Source organism: Amblyomma americanum, chromosome 3, assembly GCF_052857255.1.
Source record: "Amblyomma americanum isolate KBUSLIRL-KWMA chromosome 3, ASM5285725v1, whole genome shotgun sequence".
NCBI lineage: Eukaryota > Metazoa > Arthropoda > Arachnida > Ixodida > Ixodidae > Amblyomma > Amblyomma americanum.
Window position 1 is genome coordinate 67,365,168 of NC_135499.1, and position 21,442 is coordinate 67,386,609.

General features: G+C 49.5%; 1 protein-coding gene across 1 annotated transcript in view; it reads left to right on the forward strand.

Moving 5' to 3' along the window:
- The window catches only part of LOC144124645 (glycerol kinase 5), a 166,778-nt gene that overhangs the window by 73,476 nt on the left and 71,860 nt on the right, over positions 1-21,442 (forward strand). Inside the window, exon 5 of the mRNA XM_077657451.1 lies at positions 15,437-15,530. Within this exon, the coding sequence (XP_077513577.1) occupies positions 15,437-15,530 (94 nt within the window). The remainder of the gene's footprint in view (positions 1-15,436; positions 15,531-21,442) is intronic.

The window sequence follows — 21,442 nt, forward strand, 5'->3', positions numbered from 1 at the left end:
CAACCGCGTTCACCCGCGTTACGTACGGTCGGAGCCGATTCGCATGCTCCTCCTAGACCCATTGTCACAAAATTCGGCGCATGTTTGAAAAAACCGGCGCTGCGCCTAAGCAATCGCGCCCGCGCGCGGTAAAATAAAACAAAAAACAGCGGGGAAGGATCACCGGAGATCGTGCGTAGCTTTGCGTACTGCTGGAACTCAGCTCGCCGGCGCGGCGCCGCGGGGGGCATGGCCGTGCGCGGCGTCGATTTTTCTCGAATGTTGGCGAAGTTTTTGCTTGTCGTCGACAGAAAGGGGGTAACCTTGACCGCGCCAAAGTGATACCCTCTCCCCTTCGCTCTTGCACTGATGACTCAGCGTGCCGCGAATGACCTAGATTGTTCTAGGTTGTTTCTGTGCTCGACCAATGGGGTCGCGTGCAAGAAGGGGGCGCAAGAAGGAGTTTGTGTGGTTGAAACTGCGTGTATGTGCGCGCCTGCCCTGGCGCGAAGAACTAACAGACACAGACTGCGCCTATAAATGAGGGACTGCAACCGCTGTCTGGGAGCCCGAGCCGCCGTTTAAGCTTCCGAGAAGCGCGCCCGCTCGACTCCCGGGAGAACACCACTCACCCAGCTCAGACCAGCGAGGCAACGTGCGCCAACCTGCGGGACGGCGCCGTCGAGCTCCTCAGGTCGTCGGACTGTCGCAGTGCCCGGTGAACAAATTCTGTTTTCATTATTTATTTCTCTCTGTGTTAGTGCACTTTATGTGCCAAGATTTTGTTGAATTATCTCTCTCAGGCGTTACTTTGCACGCGTTGTATGGTATTTGTGAATCACTTTGTATGTGCTCGTACGAGTGATTGTGAAATCTGTATCGTCTCTTTGCTGTATAAACTGTTTTGTTTTGTGAACCTTTGGCTCCGACCCATTCTCTGGCTTACGACCGGCGAAAGCTGGGCACCAAACGACCAAGCCCCTTGTCACTTGGTAGCTGGTCTCCGGCTGAGATTGCCACGCTGAGTCGAGGACATCTCCTTTGTGACCGAGACCGCTACCCCCACACGCTCTAAGGTTGTCTGGGAGCGCACGCTAAAGTGCGCGAAGTGGTGACATATTCTGGCGTCCTCCTCAGGACGTTTGGTGCTTTCTGAGCTCAGAGAACGGAGAAAGAGTCGGGAGGAGTTTACGAAGAGGTCGTAAACGAGTGTTTAACAGCAGAGCGATATTGTGAGGTGCCGCGCTGAAGCGGTTAGAGAGGTTCACAGAGCAGAGGTCACGTGCTGCATCTGAAGAGTTCAGGCTCAGTATGATTCTCAAGGAGATAGCCGAGCTAGGCCTTCAGAAAGGTCTGAAGGGAGCTGAACTTGTTCAGTGGGTGGAGCAGAAATGGAAAGAGGATCGAGAAGAGGGAGAAAAAGAATGGCAGAGAAAACAAGAAGAAAGAGAGAGAGAAAGACAGCGCGCTAGGGAAGCCGCTGAGAGAGAAATGCAGTGCGCAAGAGAAGCCACAGAGAAAGAAAAAGGGAGCGAGAAGAAAGAGAGAGAGAATGGCAGAAGAGACGAGAAAAAGCAGCAAAGCTCGCTTTGGCGCGAGAAAGAGAATTTCAGAGAGTATACCATTCTTGCGAGGAAGCTGGCGGAAGTTTGACATTTGAACAACGTCAGGGAGCCAGTGGAGCTTATCCCCGGAGCGGCCGGGTGGAACACAATTGAGTCTGATTTATCAGCATGCACGGAAGAGGCTGTAACGCGCGCCACTAGTAATGGTTTGGTCGAGGAACAGCCAGCTCCTGCAGCTGAAATTCGAGAGAGTGAAGACCAGACCGGATTGTCGCTTTCTCAGGAACGTGAGAGTGTGGCTGCTACCGACGTAGTAGGCAGTATTGAGCAGGCCAACCTGACAGTTGAGTCAGAAGGCACCTTAAGGAAGGCGCCTGAAGTTGAGGAAGAAAGTAGAAGCTTCACCGAGAAGTCGATTGCTGCACGCCTGAGAGTGGCAGTAGTGAGCGTGAAGAAGAGCAGTTAAATGACAAAGAGCGCGAAAGCTCCTACGTCACTACAGTTCAGGACAGCACTCTCAGTGAACACCCGGAAACCGTTTCAAGTGAACCCTCTACAAGAGAGGCCTTTCCTTCTGGGGAAGGCGAAAGGCCAGTACAAGCAATGAAGCACGACTGCACTGAAACAGACGAGCCCAAGAACGGATCACCGGAAGCTGAATTGAAAGCAAAGGAGAATGCTTCTCCAATGGAAAAAGAGTTGTGCTCTGAGCACTTGGCAGGAGGAAAAGCCTACAAGAGAAAACAGAAGGAATCGAGAAGAGGAAATTCCATCCATGAAGAACAAAACGTAACTGAAACAGTGGCTTCATAACGAGAGCGTTGCTCGAATGATGCCAATGAAAAGGAAACGGGCTTGTCCCGAAGAAGATCGTGGAAGGAAGTACAGAGGAGAAGCGAGTCGGGCACCACCGAAGCGGGTAAACCTGAGAAGCAGAAGCCCTGGAGAAAATTCAGGAAGAAACTGGGAAGAAACAGAACAAAGGTGAAGACGCCTCAGTCGGGTGCAAACAAGCTGCACGAACATCGCAGCAAAGTGGAAAATAAGCTGAGACGAACGAGACTAACTTTCAGAAAGGACTCTGTGTGGAAGCGTAAGCGCAAATAGAAAAGCGCGCGCAGGGAAGAAACACACGACAAGTATAGCCTTCATGAGTGAGCTAGCGTAAAATCGTTTCACAACAGACGCACTAGCCGAAGGAAAAGAGGAAGGGCTCGAATTCTGAGCAGGAACACACAAAAGAGTACGAGTAGGAAGCAGAGCCAGAACCGCGTTCAGAAGAGAAACCTCTGTAGAAAGAGGAAAACGAGCAGAACGCGCGACAGGAAGAACACCCAGAGTCGTGTTAGAAAGCGAACCTCAAACCGACTGCATACGTCGAATTTGGAAATATAGGCGCAGGAATGCCGTGATCTTGTGTGCTCCCTGCCTAATGTTGTGTTAACGTGTTGCCGAGTTGCAGTATTTGTTGAAGTACACTGTGATTATTGTCAAGTGAAATGTATGTAAGAACATGATTGAATGTATGTATTCTGGCATTCCCCATATAGGTTGTGAGCTCAAGCATGTGCGCACGAATTTTGTGTTTTGTTAATATTGTTGCACAATATTCTTAAAGGAAGGGGCAGTGTCACAAAATTCGGCGCATTTTCGAAAAAAAAACCGGCGCTGCGCCTAAGCAATCGCGCCCGCGCGCGCTAAAATAAAACAAAAAACAGCGGGGAAGGACCCCCGGAGATCGTGCGTAGCTTTGCGTACTGCTGCAACTCAGCTCACCGGCGCGGCGCCGCGGGGGGCATGGCCGCGCGCGGCGCCGATTTTTCTCGAATGTTGGACAAGTTTTTGCTTGTTGTCGATGGAAAGGGGTAACCTTGTCCGCGCTAAAATGATACCCTCTCCCCTTCGCTTCTGCGCCGATTACTCAGCGGGCCGAGAATGACCTATATTTTTCTGGACAGTGATTTCCGCGCTCGACCAATGGGGTCGCGCGCCTGGCGCGAGAAGGAGAAGGAGTTTGTGCAGTTGAAGCTGCGTGTATGTGCGCGCCTACCTTGGCGCGAAGAACAGACGCGGTCTGCGCCTATAAATGATGAGCTGAAACCGCTGTCTGTAGCCTGAGCCGCCGTTTAAGCTTCCGAGAAGCGCGCCCGCTCGACTCCCGGGAGAACGACACTCGCCCAGCCCGGACCAGCGAGGCAACGTGCGCCAACCTGCGGGACGGCCCCGTCGAGCTTCTCAGGCCGCCGGACTGTCGCAGTGCCCGGTGAACAAATTGTTTTTGTTTTGTTTGTCTCTCTCTGTTATTGCACTATAGGTGCAAAGGTTTTGTTGAATTGTTATCTCTCTCCATTGTGACTTTGTACGAGTGCATTGTATTTGTAAATCACTTCGTATCTGCTCGTACAAGTGATAGTGAAATCCTTTGTATCGTCTCTTAGCTGTATAAACTGTTTTGTTTTGTGAACTTTTGGCTCCGACCCATTCTCTGGCTTGCGACCGGCGAAAGCTGGGCACCAAACGACCAACCCCCTTGTCACTTAGTACCTGGTCTCCGGCTGAGCTTGCCACGCCGAGTCGAGGGCATCTCCTCTGTGACCGAGACCGCTACCCCCACACGCTCTAAGGGTGTCTGGGAACGCACGCAAAAGTGCGCGAAGTGGTGACACCCATCCTCCGTTTCCACGAGATAACTGTAAGGTCTCTTTTTATGCATGATGTTCGCTGGGCCTACCCATTTTGCTGCGAACCTCCCCGTGCTATCCGATCCTTGGATGAGGACCTTCTCACGTCTTTGGAAATGCTTTTGCTTAGCCCTCCTGTTATAATTCAGCAATTATCTTGTCTCCGTCGCGTACGCAGACGCATTGGCCCGTTCGTTCGCTGCTGCCAATTTATCCCTCAACTCTCGAAGGTACTGCTCCCCGGGGATGTTGAGACCATCATGCACGGCCGACCCTGCTGACCGTGTCTTCTGAAGGATGGACAACGGTCCGACGGGTACCCGGCCGTACATCATTTCGAAGGGGCTCTCACCTGTCGTAGCGTTCGGGACCTCCCTGTATGCCCACAGAAGGAATGGTACGTGCCTGTCCCAATCACGACCATGGGTCTGAATTACCTCGAACTGCATGCTTGTAAAAGTCCCGGTAAACATTTCGCGATCCCATTACTCTGCGGGTGTTCGGGCGTAGAGAACCGCGCTGTCGCCCCCATCCTTGCAAGGAGCTCCTGCGTGAGGTAGGCCGCAAAATTTGTTCCTTGATCTGAGCGCACGGTTTCCGGCACCCCCATTCGCGAAAAGATGCACAGCAAGGCGTCGCAGGTGGCCATGCAGTCAACGCTCGCAGACACACGACTTCAGGCCATCTTGTGCATAGATCGATTATACACAGTGCGTATCGGTGAATCCTTGCGGAAGGCGGGTCTATAGGACCGATACAATCCATACTGATGACCTTGAATGGCGTGTCTGGTCGGGTAATTGAAGCGATCGGCACTCGGTCGTTAGTCCTCACGCGGGATTTTTCATTTGGTATTCTTTGCAACTCTGGAAGTAGCGCTTTACATCTCCAGTCATGCCGGGCCAATAGAAAGCGCCCTTAATCCTCTGGAGAGTCTTTTTCTCACCTAGATGGCCAGCCCACATAAAGTCATGCAAGCCCGAGCACTTCCGAGCGCCGCGACTCTGGCAATACGAGCTGCAAACAGGACCGGCACAAGACCTCGTCTTTGTGATAGAGTAACCCTTCCTTCTAGATCATGCCGTGGCTACACACCTTAGTCTGCTCCCATGCGTCTATCAGCATGAGTGACATCAGCATTGCGGTTGTTGCGCAATCTTTCCGTCTGCAATTCGTTTTCAGAAATTTTGAGCTTCATCGGCAACAACGCTATCTGGTCAGCGACGGACACTGCTGACCCTTCGCTGACGCTTCCTACCTCTGCAGTCCCAGCCAGCTCCATCTGCTTATCCTCTTTGCTTTGGGCCCCTCTTTCGCCCTCACGACTACGCAAGTTATCCCCCGTAGTTGCCATGGCGCCTACGAAACAAGGATCAACCAGGCACCTACCTGTCTGGCCCGCGCAGCAGGGCAAGGCTTCGTGTCACCACTTCCCGCACTTTTCCGTGCGCTCCCGGACACCCTTAGAGCGTGTGGGGGTAGCGGTCTCGGTCTCAAAGGAGATGCCCTCGACTCAGCGTGGCAAGATCAGCCGGAGACCAGCTACCAAGTAACAAAGGGGTTGGTCGTTTGGTGCCCAGCTTTCGCCGGTCGTAAGCCAGAGAATGGGTCGGAGCCAAAGGTTCACAAAACAAAACAATGTTTATACAGCGAAGATACGATACAAAGGATTTCACCATCACTCGTACGAACAGATACAAAGTGATTTACAAATACAAAGCAACTCATGCAAAGTAACAATCGAGAGAGATTACAATTTAACAGAACCTTTGCACCTAAAGTGCACTAACACACAGAGAGACAAACAACCAAAACACGATTTGTTCACCGGGCACTGCGACAATCCGACGACCTGAGGAACTCGACGGGGCTGTCCCGCAGGTTGGCGCACGTTGCATCGCTGGTCCGGGCTGGGCGAGTGGTGCTCTCCCGGGAGTCGAGCGGGCGCGCTTCTCGGAAGCTTAAACGGCGGCTCAGGCTAACATACAGCGGTTGCAGCCCCTCATTTATAGGCGCAGACCGCGTCTGTTCTTCGCTCCAAGGTAGGCGCGCACATACACGCAGCTTGAACTGCACAAACTCCATCTCCATCTTGTGCCGGGCGCGCGACCCCATTGGTCGAGGGCGGAAATCACCGTCCAGAAATATCTAGGTCATTCTCGGCCCGCTTAGTCATCGGCGCAGGAGCGAAGGGGAGAGGGTATCATTTTAGCGCGAACAAGGTTACCCCATTTCTATCGACAACGAGCAGAAACTTCTCCGACATCCTAGAGAAATGGACGCCGCGCGCGGCCATGCGGCCTTGGGCGCCGCGCCGATGAGCTGAGTTGCAGCAGTGCGCGCAAAGCTACGGACTCTGCGGGGGTCCTTCCCCGCTGATTTTGTTTTATTTTACCGCGTGCGGGCGCGATTGCTTAAGCGCAGCGCCGGTTTTTTCGAAAATGCGCCGAATTTTGCGACACTGCCCCTTCTTTTAAGAATATTGTGCAACAATATTCAGACACAAAATTCGTGCGCACATGCTTGCGCTCACAAACTCAATGGCGAATGCCAAAAAAACACACATCACTACAACGATGTCTCAACGTACATGACACTTGCAGCTGTCAAGATTCACTTCATGTCGCAACTCGGAAACACATTAGTACAACACAGAGAGGAAGCACAGAAGTTCAAGGTATTCCTGCGCCTATATTCCCACATTCGGCATATGGAGTCGGTTCGGGTTAATGTTGCCCCGCTCGATATTTCGGAAGCGTTTGTGGCTCGCTTTATAACGCGACTCTGGGTTTTCTTCCTGTCGCGCGTTCTGCTCGTCTTCTTTCTACAGAGGTTCCTCTTCCGAACGCGGTTCTGGCTCTGCTTCCTACTCGTACCCCTGTGAGTGTTTCTGCTCAGACTTCGAGCCCTTCCTCTTTTCCTGCGGCTAGTGCGTCTGTTGCGAAACGATTTTACGCCAGTTCGCTCATGACGGCTCCACTTCTCGTGTGTTTCGTCCTCTCGGAGTTCGCTCTTCTGTTTGCGCTTCCGCTTCCATACTTAGTCCTTTCTGAAAGTTGGGCTGGTTTGTCTCAGCTTCTTTCTCACTTTGCTGCGATATTCGTGCAGCTCTCTTGCACCCCACTGAGCTGTCTTCAGCTTGGTTCTCTTTCGTCCTACTTCCTTCCTCATTCTTCTACTGGGCAAGCCTGTTTCCTTTTGATTTGCATCATTGGAGATTAGTTATCGCAATGAAACCAGTGGTTCAGTCCCCTTTTTTTCTTTGAGGACTGAACTTTCTTCCCTGCCAGATGCTTTCTTTGTGGTCCTCATTTTGGCCTTGTCTCGTGTAGCGTGGTGAGGGCACGGCTCACGAGAGGTTGGAGACGCATTCTTCTCACTTGCACTCAATCTTCTTCAATTCCTTCCTTCAGATGGTCACTTTCAGTGCAGTCACAAAAAGGCTTTCCTTCTACTGCACATTCGGCTTCCCCACAGGAAGAATTTACCTAGCTTTCCTCGCCGTGAAAGCCCTCCTCGATGCTCAAGGGTTTCTGCTGAACAGGCTCCGGTTTTTCACTTGTAGCGCTCTGCGCAGCTTTAGTGACGACAAAGCCTTGGCGCTCTTCGTCATTTAACCGCTCTTTCTCAGTCACTGCTGCAACAATCAGGCGTGCAGAACGGCGACTTCTCAGTGAAGCTCCTGCTTTCTTCAACTTCAGGCGACTGCCCTAAGGTGCCCTCTGACTGAAGCGCCAGGCTGACTTTCTCTTCAGTGCCTACTACCTCGGTAGTAGCTACACAGTCACTTTCCTGAGGAAGCGACACTCTGGTCTGGTCCTCGCCCGCTTCAATCTTAGCGGCGGACACTGGCTGTTCCTCAATCAAACTCTCACTAGTGGAGCTAGTTACAGCCTTTTCCTTGGTTTCTGACAAATCAGACTCGTTAGTCTTTCATCCGGCTTCTCCGGGTATAAGCTCCGCATGCTCCATGGCGTTGTTCAAGCGCCGGACTTCAGCCAGCTTCCTCGCCGGAATGGCACACTCTCTTTGAAATTCTCTTTCTCGCTCCAAAGCGAGCTTTGCTGCTTTTTCTCGTCTCTTCTGCCATTCTCTCTCTCTCTTTTTTCTCGCTCCCTTTCTCTTTCTCTGTGGCTTCTCTTGCGCACTGCCTTTCTCTCTCAGCGGCTTCTCTAGCGCGCTGTCTTTCTCTCTCTCTTTCTTCTTGTTTTTTCTGCCATTCTTTTCTCTCTTCTCGAACCTCTTTCCATTTCTGGTCCACCCACTGAACAAGTTCAGCTCTCTTCAGACCTTTCCGAAGACCTAGCTCAGCTATTTCCTTGAAATTCCTTCTGAGCCTGAACTCTTCAGATGCAGCACGTGACCTGTGCTCTGTGAACCTCTCCAACCACTTCAGCGCGGCACCTCACAATATCGCTCTGCTCTTAAACACTCGTTTACGACCTCTTCGTAAACTCCTTCCGACTCTTTCTCCGTTCTCTGAGCTCAGAAAGCACCAAACGTCCTGAGGCGGACGCCAGAATATGTCACCACTTCGCGCACTTTAGCGTGCGCTCCCAGACACCCTTAGAGCGTGTGGGGGTAGCAGTCTCGGTCACAAAGGAGATGCCCTCGACTCAGCGTGGCAATCTCAGCCGGGGACCAGCTACCAAGTGACAAGGGGGTTGGTCGTTTGGTGCCCAGCTTTCGCCGGTCGTAAGCCAGAGAATGGGTCGGAGCCAAAGGTTCACAAAACAAAACAATGTTTATGCAGCGAAGAGACGATACAAAAAATTTCACTATCATTCGTACGAGCAGATACAAAGTGATTTACAAATACAAAGCAACTCATGAAAAGTAACAATCGAGGGAGGTTTCAATTTAACAGAACCTTTGCACCTAAAGTGCACTAACAAACAGAGAGCCAAACAACCAAAACACAATTTGTTCACCGGGTATTGCGACAGTCCAACGACCTGAGGAGCTCGACGGGGCCGTCCCGCAGGTTGGCGCACGTTGCCTCGCTGTTCCGGGCTGGGCGAGTGGTGTTCTCCCGGGAGTCGAGCGGGCGCGCTTCTCGGAAGCTTAAACGGCGGCTCCAGCTAACACACAGTGGTTGCAGCCCCTCATTTTTAGGCGCAGACCGCGTCTGTTTGTTCTTCGCGCCAAGGCAGGCGCGCACATACACGCAGCTTCAACTGCACAAACTCCTCCTTCTCGTGCCGGGCGCGCGACCCCATTGGTCGAGCGCGGAAATCACCGTCCAGAAAAATTTAGGTCATTCTCTGCACGCTGAGTCATCGGCGCAGGAGCTAAGGGGAAAGGGCACCACTTTAGCGCGGACAAGGTTACGCCCTTTCTGTCGACAACGAGCAGAAACTTCCCCGACATTCTAGAGATATCGACGCCGCGCGCGGCCATGCCTACCTCGGCGCCGAGCCGGCGAGCTGAGTTGTAGCAGTACGCGCAAAGCTACACACTCTCCGGGGGTCCTTCCCCGCTTTTTTGTTTTAATTTACCGCGCGCGGGCGCGATTGCTTTGGCGCAGCTCCGGTTATTTTTCGAAAATGCGCCGAATTTTGTGACACTTGGTCACTTGGCCGACGGTCGAGGTGTTCGTTCAACTCTGGGCCCACGTTCTCTCTTCCAGCATCCAGACCGGGTCCGCTTCACGTCATTGCCGTGCCACCACGGAATGAAAAATACAGGATAATATATTTACATTATTTACACATTTGAGCCAACTTTGCTGCCGTCAGGATGCGGCCTCTCGTCTCGGCATCCACCGCCCATCTGTCCCGTTCTCGGTCGTCTGTCCTCTCTTCCCGGTCCTCCTTTCCAGCTTGCTCTCTCTCGTCCTTGCTTCCCCGCTGCTCCCTTCGGTCGAGTCCTTGTGAAGGCATCGTCACTGGTTCCGGTAATTCGACGGCCGTTACGTAGGCGCCGCCTCTCCCAGGCGCAGACCTTGGCCTTATCGGGCAACACCCTTCTCCGGCGTATTTCGCAGGGGCCAGCATCTCGCCCCGGCCATCAGCCGCGCACCCGGCGCCAACTGCCTCCACCTCGGCCAGTGCACGCGGCCGTTTCTTGGGCGCGTCGGATCGCCCACGCGTACACGCACATATCCGCGGCGTCCTTGGGGCTGCCGCTCATCTTCGGGCCTTCGCCGTCCGTCAGGCGCTGGCTTCCGGCCCCCTTCACGCCGCTCTGGGATGTCTCCCATCCGTCGTTGCCCGAGCCGCGCGAAGGTCCACAAAAACCACCGCTTGTTTCACTCGCGCTGGGGGCGAGCCAGCAGACATGCCCGACCCCCCTCCTTTTTTTCATTCTTCTCAGGCGTTAGTAACTGACCGGGTCACGGTGGTGCCACAGAATATAATTTCATGGAGCATCAGACCATTTTGTCAAAACGCTTCGGTAACTGCACCGAAAGGTTAGGCCTCTGCATTGTTGTGGTAATTTACAGGCAAGGTATTCCATTTGCGGTGCGGGGTTGCCATTGGCGCACAGGCGCATTGGGCTCGCCATATTGCAGTGGTGTCGAAGATGCGACCACTCTCGTAGAGCGCCGGTCCCTCTCTACCTCTATATCTGCAAGTATATAAATATCCTTCACTGGAAAACACAAAGATAAAATCTCAGCCACTGACTTGAACCACTGTGGCCGCGACAAACCGGCAACGAGGCCGGAAAACGCGTGCCAACGCAGGGGGGGGGGGGGGGGAGGGGGGGGAGGCGGCCAGCGGACCCGCCGCTGTTTTCAGAATCGGCCGCGAGAGGGATTTCATTGGCGCCTCTTCAGGCAGCGATCATGTATACTCTCGCAATATTTCTTGGAATGGCGTTGCGCACACGACAAGACGTACACAGGAAAGAGCAGATGGCAGATAATGCGCAAACTATCAACTGAATTTATTGCTTTCGCAAGAGCATATATATGCAGTATTCACACGTGCAAAAAGAAGGGGGGGAGGGAGGACAATAGAAGTTGAAGACAAGTCAAGCCTGCATAGATCAGCAAAAGCCACCGAGATTTGCTGATCTATGCAGGCTTGACTTGTCTTCAACTTCTTTTGTCCTCCCCCCCCCTTCTTTTTGCACGTGTGAATACTGCATATATATGCTGTAGCGAAAGCGACAAATTCAGTTGATAGTTTGCGCTCTATCTGTCATCTTCTGCTGTTTCCTGTGTACGTCTTGTCGTTCGCACAACGCCATCCCAATAAAGCTATGCCCCAACTCGCCCAGCAAGAAGTTCTACATACTTTCGCAAGGTGTATGCATAAAGGTTAAAAGGAACTTCACTATCGAGCTCACTTACGATTGCACACTAACAGGAGATGCCTGTAGGTTGCGGTTGTAAACCCTTTCTTAAGGAGGGAGGAGGAGGAGAAGCATTTATTTTAACCAACGAGATTAGTGATCGTGTGGTCGAGTGGGGGGCTTCCACATTCCGAGGCTCCACTGGCCACGGCTGTTCGACGAACTTGCTGGACGAGCGCTTCTTGTCCCGCCAGGGTGTCGCCGGACAGCTGTACCTCCCACCACTCAAGTGACGTGCTAGGCGTCTTTAATTGTGGGATTGCACCCGCACCCCCACGAGACGTGGAAGTGGCGTGTGTGGCAAGACGTGTGTTGCTGCACCAGGGGCAGACGCCACGATATGCTACTGGGTACATTTCGCTCTATCTCCGCAGGTTTGGGAATGTGTTTGTTTGAATAGAGCTACTGCGTTTTCAGTGCTGTGCTTTTGATGAAAGGGAGGATAAATCATGTGGTTAAGCCGCGGGATCTCGAGGCGTTCGCCCGAGCTATGACGCTCGCCCTCTCGTTCCCCACCAGTCCCGCGTGGCCCGGCGTCCACGTGATTTGATGGTATTCTTCCAGCTTCAGGCCTATAGGATCTGAGCCGCCAGCAGCGATCTTCGCCCGTTGCCGTTGGTAAGGTTACGGCAGGCCTGTTGCGAGTCGGTGACGACGTGAACTTCCCTGCCCATCCTTTCGTGGTGCTCGATGACTAGCTCTGCGCTATGGCTTGAGCCGCAGCTGGGCTCTCTGTCCTGACGGAAATCGCGAGGGTCAAGGAGTTGTCTCTTCTGCTCAGGGCGGCCACCGAGAAGAGACCCCTTCGGGGTACGCTGCCACGACCACGTGCGTGTCGCCCTTGAATTGCCGCCGCTGTCGGTCAATGCAGTACATTGCTGCACCGACCATCGTGGAGTTCGCGGTGGGGCTCGCTTTGATCCTGCTTCTGACCTCCTCGGGTGGAGGCGACCGTTGTCCATCGTGAGTGCGCAGCTCCGTCACCGTTCCGGTCCTGGGGATGACTGCTCTGCCAGCCGCTGTGTTCGGCAGTCCGGCCCTTTGTGAATCCAGAATCGCATCCGTCAGCTCGGCGAAGGGATGCGGGGCAAAAAAAAAATCTTTTTGATGGGAAACAAATTTGGATTTTGGTTGTCCAAGGTTGAAGAAGTAGTAAGCAACGTGTCTGCCAAACTTTGTTGAGATATGAGCGGTAGAAATGTGGAAAATGAAGTTTTTTCCCGCGAAGGTAGCGGGCGCGGTGTTGCTTCAGTGCTCGAAAACGTCGTTTTCAGTGCACACCGCTGTGGCTAACAGGCATGCCGCAGTTTGTTTTCGCCCCTTTCTGATCGGTTCAGGCATTTTGTCGAGAGTGCATCAATAATTCATTGAGAACGGACGCAGAAAATCCTGGTCTTGCGAGCCATCAATGGCAGGCAGGACAAAACTGAGCCAGTGACTAGAACAAAGCGTCTCGGTGACCTTTCAAACGAATTCCTAGCCCTTATTCTTCATGTGGCCTTAGTTGTAATGTTGCCTACCCCACCTATCTTCAATATTAAGCCAAATTATATTGAATGTGGTCTCTGGATCGAATTTTTTTGCAGAAAAAAATTGAGATATTTATATTGCACAGTAATATTTTTGTTGCAAATATCTCATATCTCGTGGCAGCAGTTACAGCAAAAAAAAAGAAAAGTTTCCCTTAAGTGGTGTGATCTTCAAGAAAACTAGTGAAATAATAATCTCTTCCCCTTATCCTATATTATGGGGCACTCCTGGTGCCACCTATGCGGAAAAAGTGAACAAATTACGGTACTTTTGAGATTATAATTTTCCTGAACTCACGCATTCACTGGCTCACTGAGATGCGAACAACTTTTTTTGCACTCAAGACGCAGTATTGAAGTGTGTAGGCTGCGCACAGATGGCGTGAGGCTACACCATCGCTGAACATTTTATAAACATGGGCGCAGTGGAAGATGTCGCAAGCCCGCCGAAGCAACGGCCCCACCCCCGTGGCGGAGAGCCGCGCCCCTGTTTTCCTCACAAGGGTTCCCTTATCTTTCAGTCCGTGGAGGCTCGCCCTTCCCAGTCATTGAAGCCGTGCGCCACCCTGGTCATGTCTCTCTCTCACGCCGACAGTTCGACAGCACTCGCACCTGGACACGCTGCTCCGTCGCCGATTCATTTTAGACTCAGCATCTCGCACATGTATGCGTGAATGCCGTCAGTGGCGTCAATCGCTTGGTGTTGTCACGTGGGGTTGGGACTGACGTTTTTTGTTGCCGTAGCGAGCTCTGTTCAAAAAGCTGTCAGCAGTACAAACCAGCCAATAAATATATACGTACCCAACAATTGTGGACAAAAGCATTTTTGAAGGGGAGAAAGTTTATCGCCGTAATTTTTTTCATGCAGTGTAAGATTTGACTATAACAACTAATAGATATCCGCAGAACTCCCGTTGGCAGGCTGCATTTTTTTGGCTATCAACGGTTTGATATCGTTTAATAATAATAGTAACAAACACCTTTATTTTTCATCATTGTGATGGAGGAGGTAAGGAGAAAAAGCCGGACAATCGACTTGACGAGGCTCCCCCCCCCCCCCCTTAGGAATAATAAAAAAGTGGAGAAAAAAGACATCAGCAGAACAGTTTAGCGTGTACAGAAAATAAAAGCACTCGACGACACATTATATTCATAGATTGTCAGCACAAGATTCACAGAAACAAAAATGACGGCATTTGCACGAAACATGCGCAGAAATTTCGTTCGTCAAAAAAAAAAGAAGCGCGGTCACAATTTACGCAAAAAAGAGAAAAACTAAAAAGAACCGATTTTTTTTCCTACTAGCAGCAAAATAGTGAGACAAAGTGAAAGCTCACAGCATCGAACACATGTCGAACTTTCGCACTCGGAAAACAATGAAAGGCAACAAAACAAATGCCACTTTTTAGTTTACAAAAATGCAGGTTTTACATATAGAGAAAAGAAGGGAGAATCACGATCACAGCAAAATAAAACAAACAAAAACTTTTACGACTGGAACATATCAAGAGCATAGCAAGAAACAGGTTGAGCCGCGGACAAAACTAATCTGATATCAGCTTCCGATGCTCGTTGAAGTTCAAGGCCATACTTATTTAGTGAATTCAACAAGCTTAGAAAGTGATACCGTATCATCTGCTGTCCGTAATTTGTGCCAAATAACACTTTATTCCATATGGGTTGGTTACGGGCGCGAAAACGCGCATTAATTTTCTCTGTAAGGAAGCCAGTTCGTTAAAAAAAAATCTACATTGCTTTTAATTACCTTTTTATAGCCTAAAGCTAAGTGGTAAGCGTACATATCATATATGGTCATTATGTTATGTTTCTGATAGAGCGGAAGAGACCGGTGGTCATAAGAAACGTTACAAATATTTTTAGCATTTTTTTCTGCCATCCTTATATTTTACGCGTGTTACTTAATGGTTTTCGCTCCCGAGACCAAGTGACATTGTTTTATGCGTGAGTAGAACAATGCATGGTATAACAGAGCTTTAGCCTTGGTAGGGAAGATATGCTTGTTTATATTAGTCAAGCCAACGACTCGTGACAGCTTGCGTATAATATGATCCACTTGGGCATCCCATGGCATCTCTTCCGTGAAGACGACCCCAAGTATTTCAACTGCATTCCTTATTGGTTTTCTATGGCATGCGAGCGATGGAAACACTATGGAAGAGCTATTTTGCTACATACCGGAAGAATGGACAATTTACCTCCAATATTTCTATGCCAGTCTTCCAATATTAAAAATCTTTCTCCAAGAGTGTTAAACATGAATAAGGTCTTGTTAAAAGACGACTGAAATGCTGCGTCGCCTCCACCAGCAGCTCAAAGGCGGCGCCCAAGTGTTCACAGCCGTGGGCCTCTCTGTGCGCAGGCAGACGGGCCGTCCCCTGCACAAGTTCATCTCTTGGAAGGACACCCGCGCCGAGCCTCTGTGCCGACAGTGGAACACCTGCATCCGGATCAAGGTGGGGGGATTAAGTGGCCGCTTCTCGTATACCTCACCGCCAGCGAGCTATCGCGGCGCCGTGACGGCGCTTCTCACGGGGCGTCTATACCGTGTGTGTGAAATAACGCTCAGTGATAGCGTATTTTATTTTTATAGAGTGGCTGCTATGTAGAACAAGAGGAGAAAGGGATGTACAAACAAGTTTTCTCGGGTTTTATATTGTTTCTGAAATCATTACCAGAACTGTGTTTCTGTTCACAATATGTAAGAGAAGCGACTGAACAAAATTTGGCAGTTTTGTGGAGTCTCACTTCCGATAATGCGACAAGTACGTCGTGGATGGCAGAGTGGTAGATGAATCACTTAGTCTTGCAGTAGCAAACGGTGGTGAGGTAATGAAATAAGTTAATGTGGGAAAATATCTTGCCGGAACAAGAAAGACGGAAGACAATGTGTCACTTTTGTCGTCGGATTTCACTTTTTTGGTCACTTTTGTGGCTGTCTGGCTGTATTTAAGTGCATAAAACAAGAGTATGTAATTTAATCAAGGAACGGTTAGCACGATATGTCTCACCCCTATAAAGCAGAGCTCCTAGTGAAGAGACGTGGCAATATTTTAGGCCGATTAGTGCCTCAAAAAGCCTTCATTTTACGGAGTACTGAACGCTGGAAATTTGGTACCAATAATATGCTATTAGCACGGTTAATGGTGTTGCTAATCTGGATTCTTCAGGATGGTTTAGTTATAATATAACTATCACGGTACTCGCAGAATTGCACGGATTCTAAAGGTTTCTATGAGAGAAAATTCTTGTTGGGCTAGTTGGTAATTGATCATTGTAATTTAAAGGCGCCAAAAGCACACACACACACACACACGAGAGAAGAGAACCCGACAGAGCGCCACTCACAATTAGTTTAATCTGCAGAAACCACATATATATATATATATATATATATATATATATATATATATATATATATATATATATATATATATATATATATATATATATATATATATATATACAGTCAGCTAGCGCCTGCGCCAGGAACACATTCACACATGAAGTCGTACACGATAAGCATCGCTCAAAAATCTTCTTTTCCGCCTTATACAAAGATATAACTGCCTTTCTTGCTGATATAGAACCCTTCAATCAGTTCTCTGGCTTTCGCATTGCTACCCCTGGCAAGAATCCGCACCTTTGAAAAACATGGCCCACAAGAGCGTGAAGAGCAGGATCTAATATGCTCAGGTAAATTTGGGCCCTCTTTGTTTCGCTCAACGTTTCGTTCATGTTCTCTGATTCGCTCATTGACACAGCGCCTATATAGGAACGGCAGCACGAGAGGGGAATTTCATAAACTACCCCTTCGGCACATTTCATGAACGGTCGCCCATGACTGGTTCCGCAGTCTCTTTTCCTTTTCGCTGTCTTTTTTCGACTCGAGGGCAAACGCTTCCGAGCTTCAAGGGGGGGTCTGAGAAGACGAGCGGGACACCATGCCTGCTCGCAACCTTTTTCATGTTGTGGACCAACTTGTGCACGCGTACGGCACCGCCACAGGCCTCACCTCTTCTCGAGGGACCTCTGCCCCAGCTCTCACTGGCCTAGACTTCATCTTCTGCAAGAGGCTTTCGGCGACCCCTGTCACCAGCGAACAATGGAACCCGACTGAAGCCAGCCTGGCCAATTGGTTGTCAAAACTCGGTCGCATCTTGTGAGTGCATGACTTCCTTAGCGCAGATTCAAGACACAGTGAATCAATGCCTCTTTTCACTTATTTGGAATGCGATGGTCAAATGGTTGAAGCGCTTTTTTTATGCTCACGGAGCGTAAGCCCACCACACCTGATCCGTACAGAACTCAATATTGAGGTCTAATAACTGTAAAATATTGTCCACAGGCAGTTCACATGTAAAATCCAAGCCTTTTTCATGTTGTCGAAATAGCGATAAAACATCGTGTGCAGATTCAGCAATGTTCAAGCTTGCGTCCTTGGTTAAAATCATCAAAAAATCGACCACTTATTTAAAAACTTTGTTATCAGGTAAAACCCGTGAACGACTTGGTCCATTTGTGAAAGAAAATTGTTACATAATACGGGCGCGACACACGGTCCAATACGTATGCCCGCATTCTGCAGAAAATACCGCTGGTCAAATGTTGTAAAAGTGGACCCCAAGTAAATCTTTAAAATGGTTAAAAATTCATCAATAGAAATACCGGAAGAGTTCTAGAAAGACACAGCATAATTTCTTTCCATACATTCACTCCTGACTGCAGCAAATAGGGCATCGTGGGGTACCGAATAAAATAAATCAACAACGTCCACGGAAAAGGCACGCCGAGCCTCAACCTCAGATTTCAGGAATTCACATTCTTCGAATCTTTTGGTTAAAAACGGATCTCCTACATGTAGTTTGCTCAAATGCTTCAACAAGAAGAGACTAATCTGCTTCTGCCATGAACCCTTTTCCGTAACTATCGTTCTGAATGGCAAGCCTTTCTTGTGCACTTTAACCGCAAAGAACACTGTCAGCGCTTTACTTCTGCTTTTGTCAATTTCTTTTGCAAGGCTCACCAATCCTAGACGTTCACACATTGCCACTGCGCGGTATTATGTAACATTTTTCTTTCAGAAATGCACCAAGACCCAGGTTTTACCAACCAACAACGTTTTTTAAAGTTTTTAGATACGTGGACAATTTTTTTTATTTTAACCAAGGACGCAAGCTTGAACATTGCTGAAGCTGCACACGATGTTTTATCGCTATTTCAACAACATGGAAAAGGCTTGTATTTTACATGTGAATTGCCTGTGGACAATTTTTTACAGTTTGTAGATCTCCGCAAACAAAAAAAAGGGCTTCTGCCATTTGACTCCTCGCATTCCAAATAAGTGAAAAGAGGCATTGGTTCACTGTGTCTTGAATCTGCGCTAAGGAAGTCATGCATTCACAAGATGCGACCGAGTTTTGACAACCAATTGGCCAGGCTGGCTTCAGCCGGGCTCCATTGTTCGCTGGTGAGAGGGGTCGCCGAAAGCCTCTTGCAGAAGATGAAGTCTAGGCCAGTGAGAGCTGGGGCAGAGGTGCCTCGGGAAGAGATGAGTCCTGTGGCGGTGCCGTACACGCGCACACGTTGGCCCACAACATGAAAAAGGTTGCGAGCAGGCATGGTTTCCCGCTCGTCTTCTCAGCACCCCCGAAGCTCGGAAGCGTTTGCCCTCGAGTCGAAAAAAGACAGCGAAAAGGAAAAGAGGCTGCGGAACCAAGCATGGGCGACCGTTCATGAAATGTGCTGAAGGGGTAGTTTATGAAATTCCCCTCTCGTGCGGTCGTTCCTATATAGGCGCTGTGCCAATGAGCGAATCAGGGAACATGAACGAAATGTTGAGCAAAACAAAGAGGGCCCAAATATACCTGAGCATATTAGATCCTGCTCTTCACGCTCTTGTGGGCCATGTTTTTCAATGGTGCGGATTCTCGCCAGCAGTAGCAATGCGAAAGCCAGAGAACTGATTGAAGGGTTCTATATCAGCAAGAAAGGCTGTTATATCTTTGTATAAGGCGGAAAAGAAGTTTTTTGAGCGATTCTTATCGTGTACGACTTGATGTGTGAATGTGTTCCTGGCGCAGGCGCTAGCTGACTGTATATATATATATATATATATATATATATATATATATATATATATATATATATATATATATATATATATATATATATATATATATATATATGGTTTCTGCAAATTAAACCAGTTGTGAGTGACGCTCTTTCTCGTTCTCTTCTCTCGTGTGTGTGAGTGTGTGTCTGTGGTTGTGTGTCTGTAGTTTTGGCGCCTTTAAAGTACAATGATAAGGGATTCTGATTTGAACGATTACAGACTTGAAATTTTTGCTGTGTGATGTTCCTTTGGAATGATGATAAAATTAAGCTTGGTCATTCGGCTATACCTGGCATATAATTTTGAACCGAGTTTTTTTTCTACCCATGCAATATCGGTTTCAACAGCCGTACTGTAGCTGCTGTGCCGTCACAGCTACCGGTGTGGCCAAGGGTAGGAAACTCCGGATATTGGTTTCAAATCCTTCAACGCAGCTCGCGACTGGAGATGAAACGATTCTTAAAACTGAATGATTCCTACCCACTCGAGTACCGCGATAAGGCTGCGGCCGTGGCAGAGTGGTGGGGTGCGAACGCGGTCCGCGGTTGATATTTTTTCGACGACGCTGGTTCGAATGCAGCTCGGGGATGAAGCTTTTTCTGGAGATTACCATTGTCATGCAACGGTATGACGATCTAGTTGTCTTCCCTGCGACCGCTATGGGAAGAATTTCCGCTGACTTCTCTATTTGCTGCACAACGGTGTATATGGAAGTTCGCTATCCCAGCTGTGGCCACGTCTGGCGCACAAAAATTGCGATATGATTCCTATTCGTTCCCTCGGTATTCTGGATAGAGAGGCAGGCTTGCGTAAGATCTGGAGCGAATTAAAATGAACTCGCGCTCTTGGTACGCCCCATGCGATCTCAACCCCAGCATCGACGTCATAGGTAAAGTTGGGCTGTTGAGGCCCAAATCGAAACTGCATGAGAAGATCAGCTGCGCAGTATTTTCTGTTGGCGGATGAATTTCAAGCTAAGATGTCCGTTCACTAATGTGTCCCGCACCAGTGTAAAAAAAAACAAAAAAACAGGAACAATAAGTTGGATTGATGCGGAGAAAATGCGACAGCATGCTTCTTTCATTTGGCAGCCAATTATAGCTCTGATTCAATTCCAATTATGAGGTAATTGTTTTTCACTTTCCAATATTCCATTTCTCATTTTCATGGTATTTCGACTACGTAGCTAGGCGTAGATTTCGGTGAATCCTCATACTACTACCAGCGCAGTGGCGCAGCGGTTAAGCGATGCACCACTGCGCTGGCAGGTTGCTGTTTCAAACACAGCCACCGGTAGCGCTTGTGAGGCACAGGTTGCTCTTCCCGAGGAATGCTAGAACGAGTAGCTCCCACAACCTTTGTTTTTTGCCCAGATATTCTTCGAGAGGCTGTGTTTTGCACATGTACCTGCCGTTGCCCGACTCATTTTCTCCTTAGTCGTTTTCATTTTTTCTGAGCCATTCTTCGAGCGGCGTCTCTCTCTTCTCCCCTTCCCGTGGCGAGGGGGAAAGAAGAGGGGGATGGCTGACAGGTGGAAATCTCCCTGGGCCACCACCTAGCAGGTGCAGGCTTCACACAGGCGCCGACGTCGCCCCGCAGTTTTCGCCTTCGTGGCCCTCCTAATGCTATCCCTTTAAAAAAAAAACACGGATAAATTACAAGTTTGGTGTCTCCACACCAACGTTTCAGGTCTTGGCTTTTTTTCTTTTCCTGGGATAGTATATAGTAACAGGGACATTTGGCGAAAATGCCGGCATTGTTTGTGTGAAGGCAAGAAATTTCCTCGGGGCGAAGCCTCGGCGAGTGAAGCCTCCACCTGTCTGAAGCTGCACCCACCCCCACCCAGTGTTGGCAGCAACGCGTTACAAGCAACGGCGTTACCGGTAACGCATTACTTTTTTCAGTAACTTTGTAACGTGCGCGTTTCTTTGGGAACTGTAACGGGTAACATACTTACGTTAACATTTTTCGGTAACGCGAGGTGTCACGTTACTACTTACTTTTTGCTCCAATTGTCCCCCCACCTTCACCACCTTTTTTAGAAGAAAAAACAAGCGTAGAGCACCTAAACTGATGTATATAGACAAAATGTACAGGTGCTCTCGACGGTCCTTGTTGCTTCTCGCATGCATACCAGAAAACACCTGCCTTTGACGACGCACCCAAAAAGACTGAATACCCATAAAGCACGAAACACGTATTCACACACTTGCCTTCACCTACCTTCCCTTCCCAAACCACCCACACACTGAA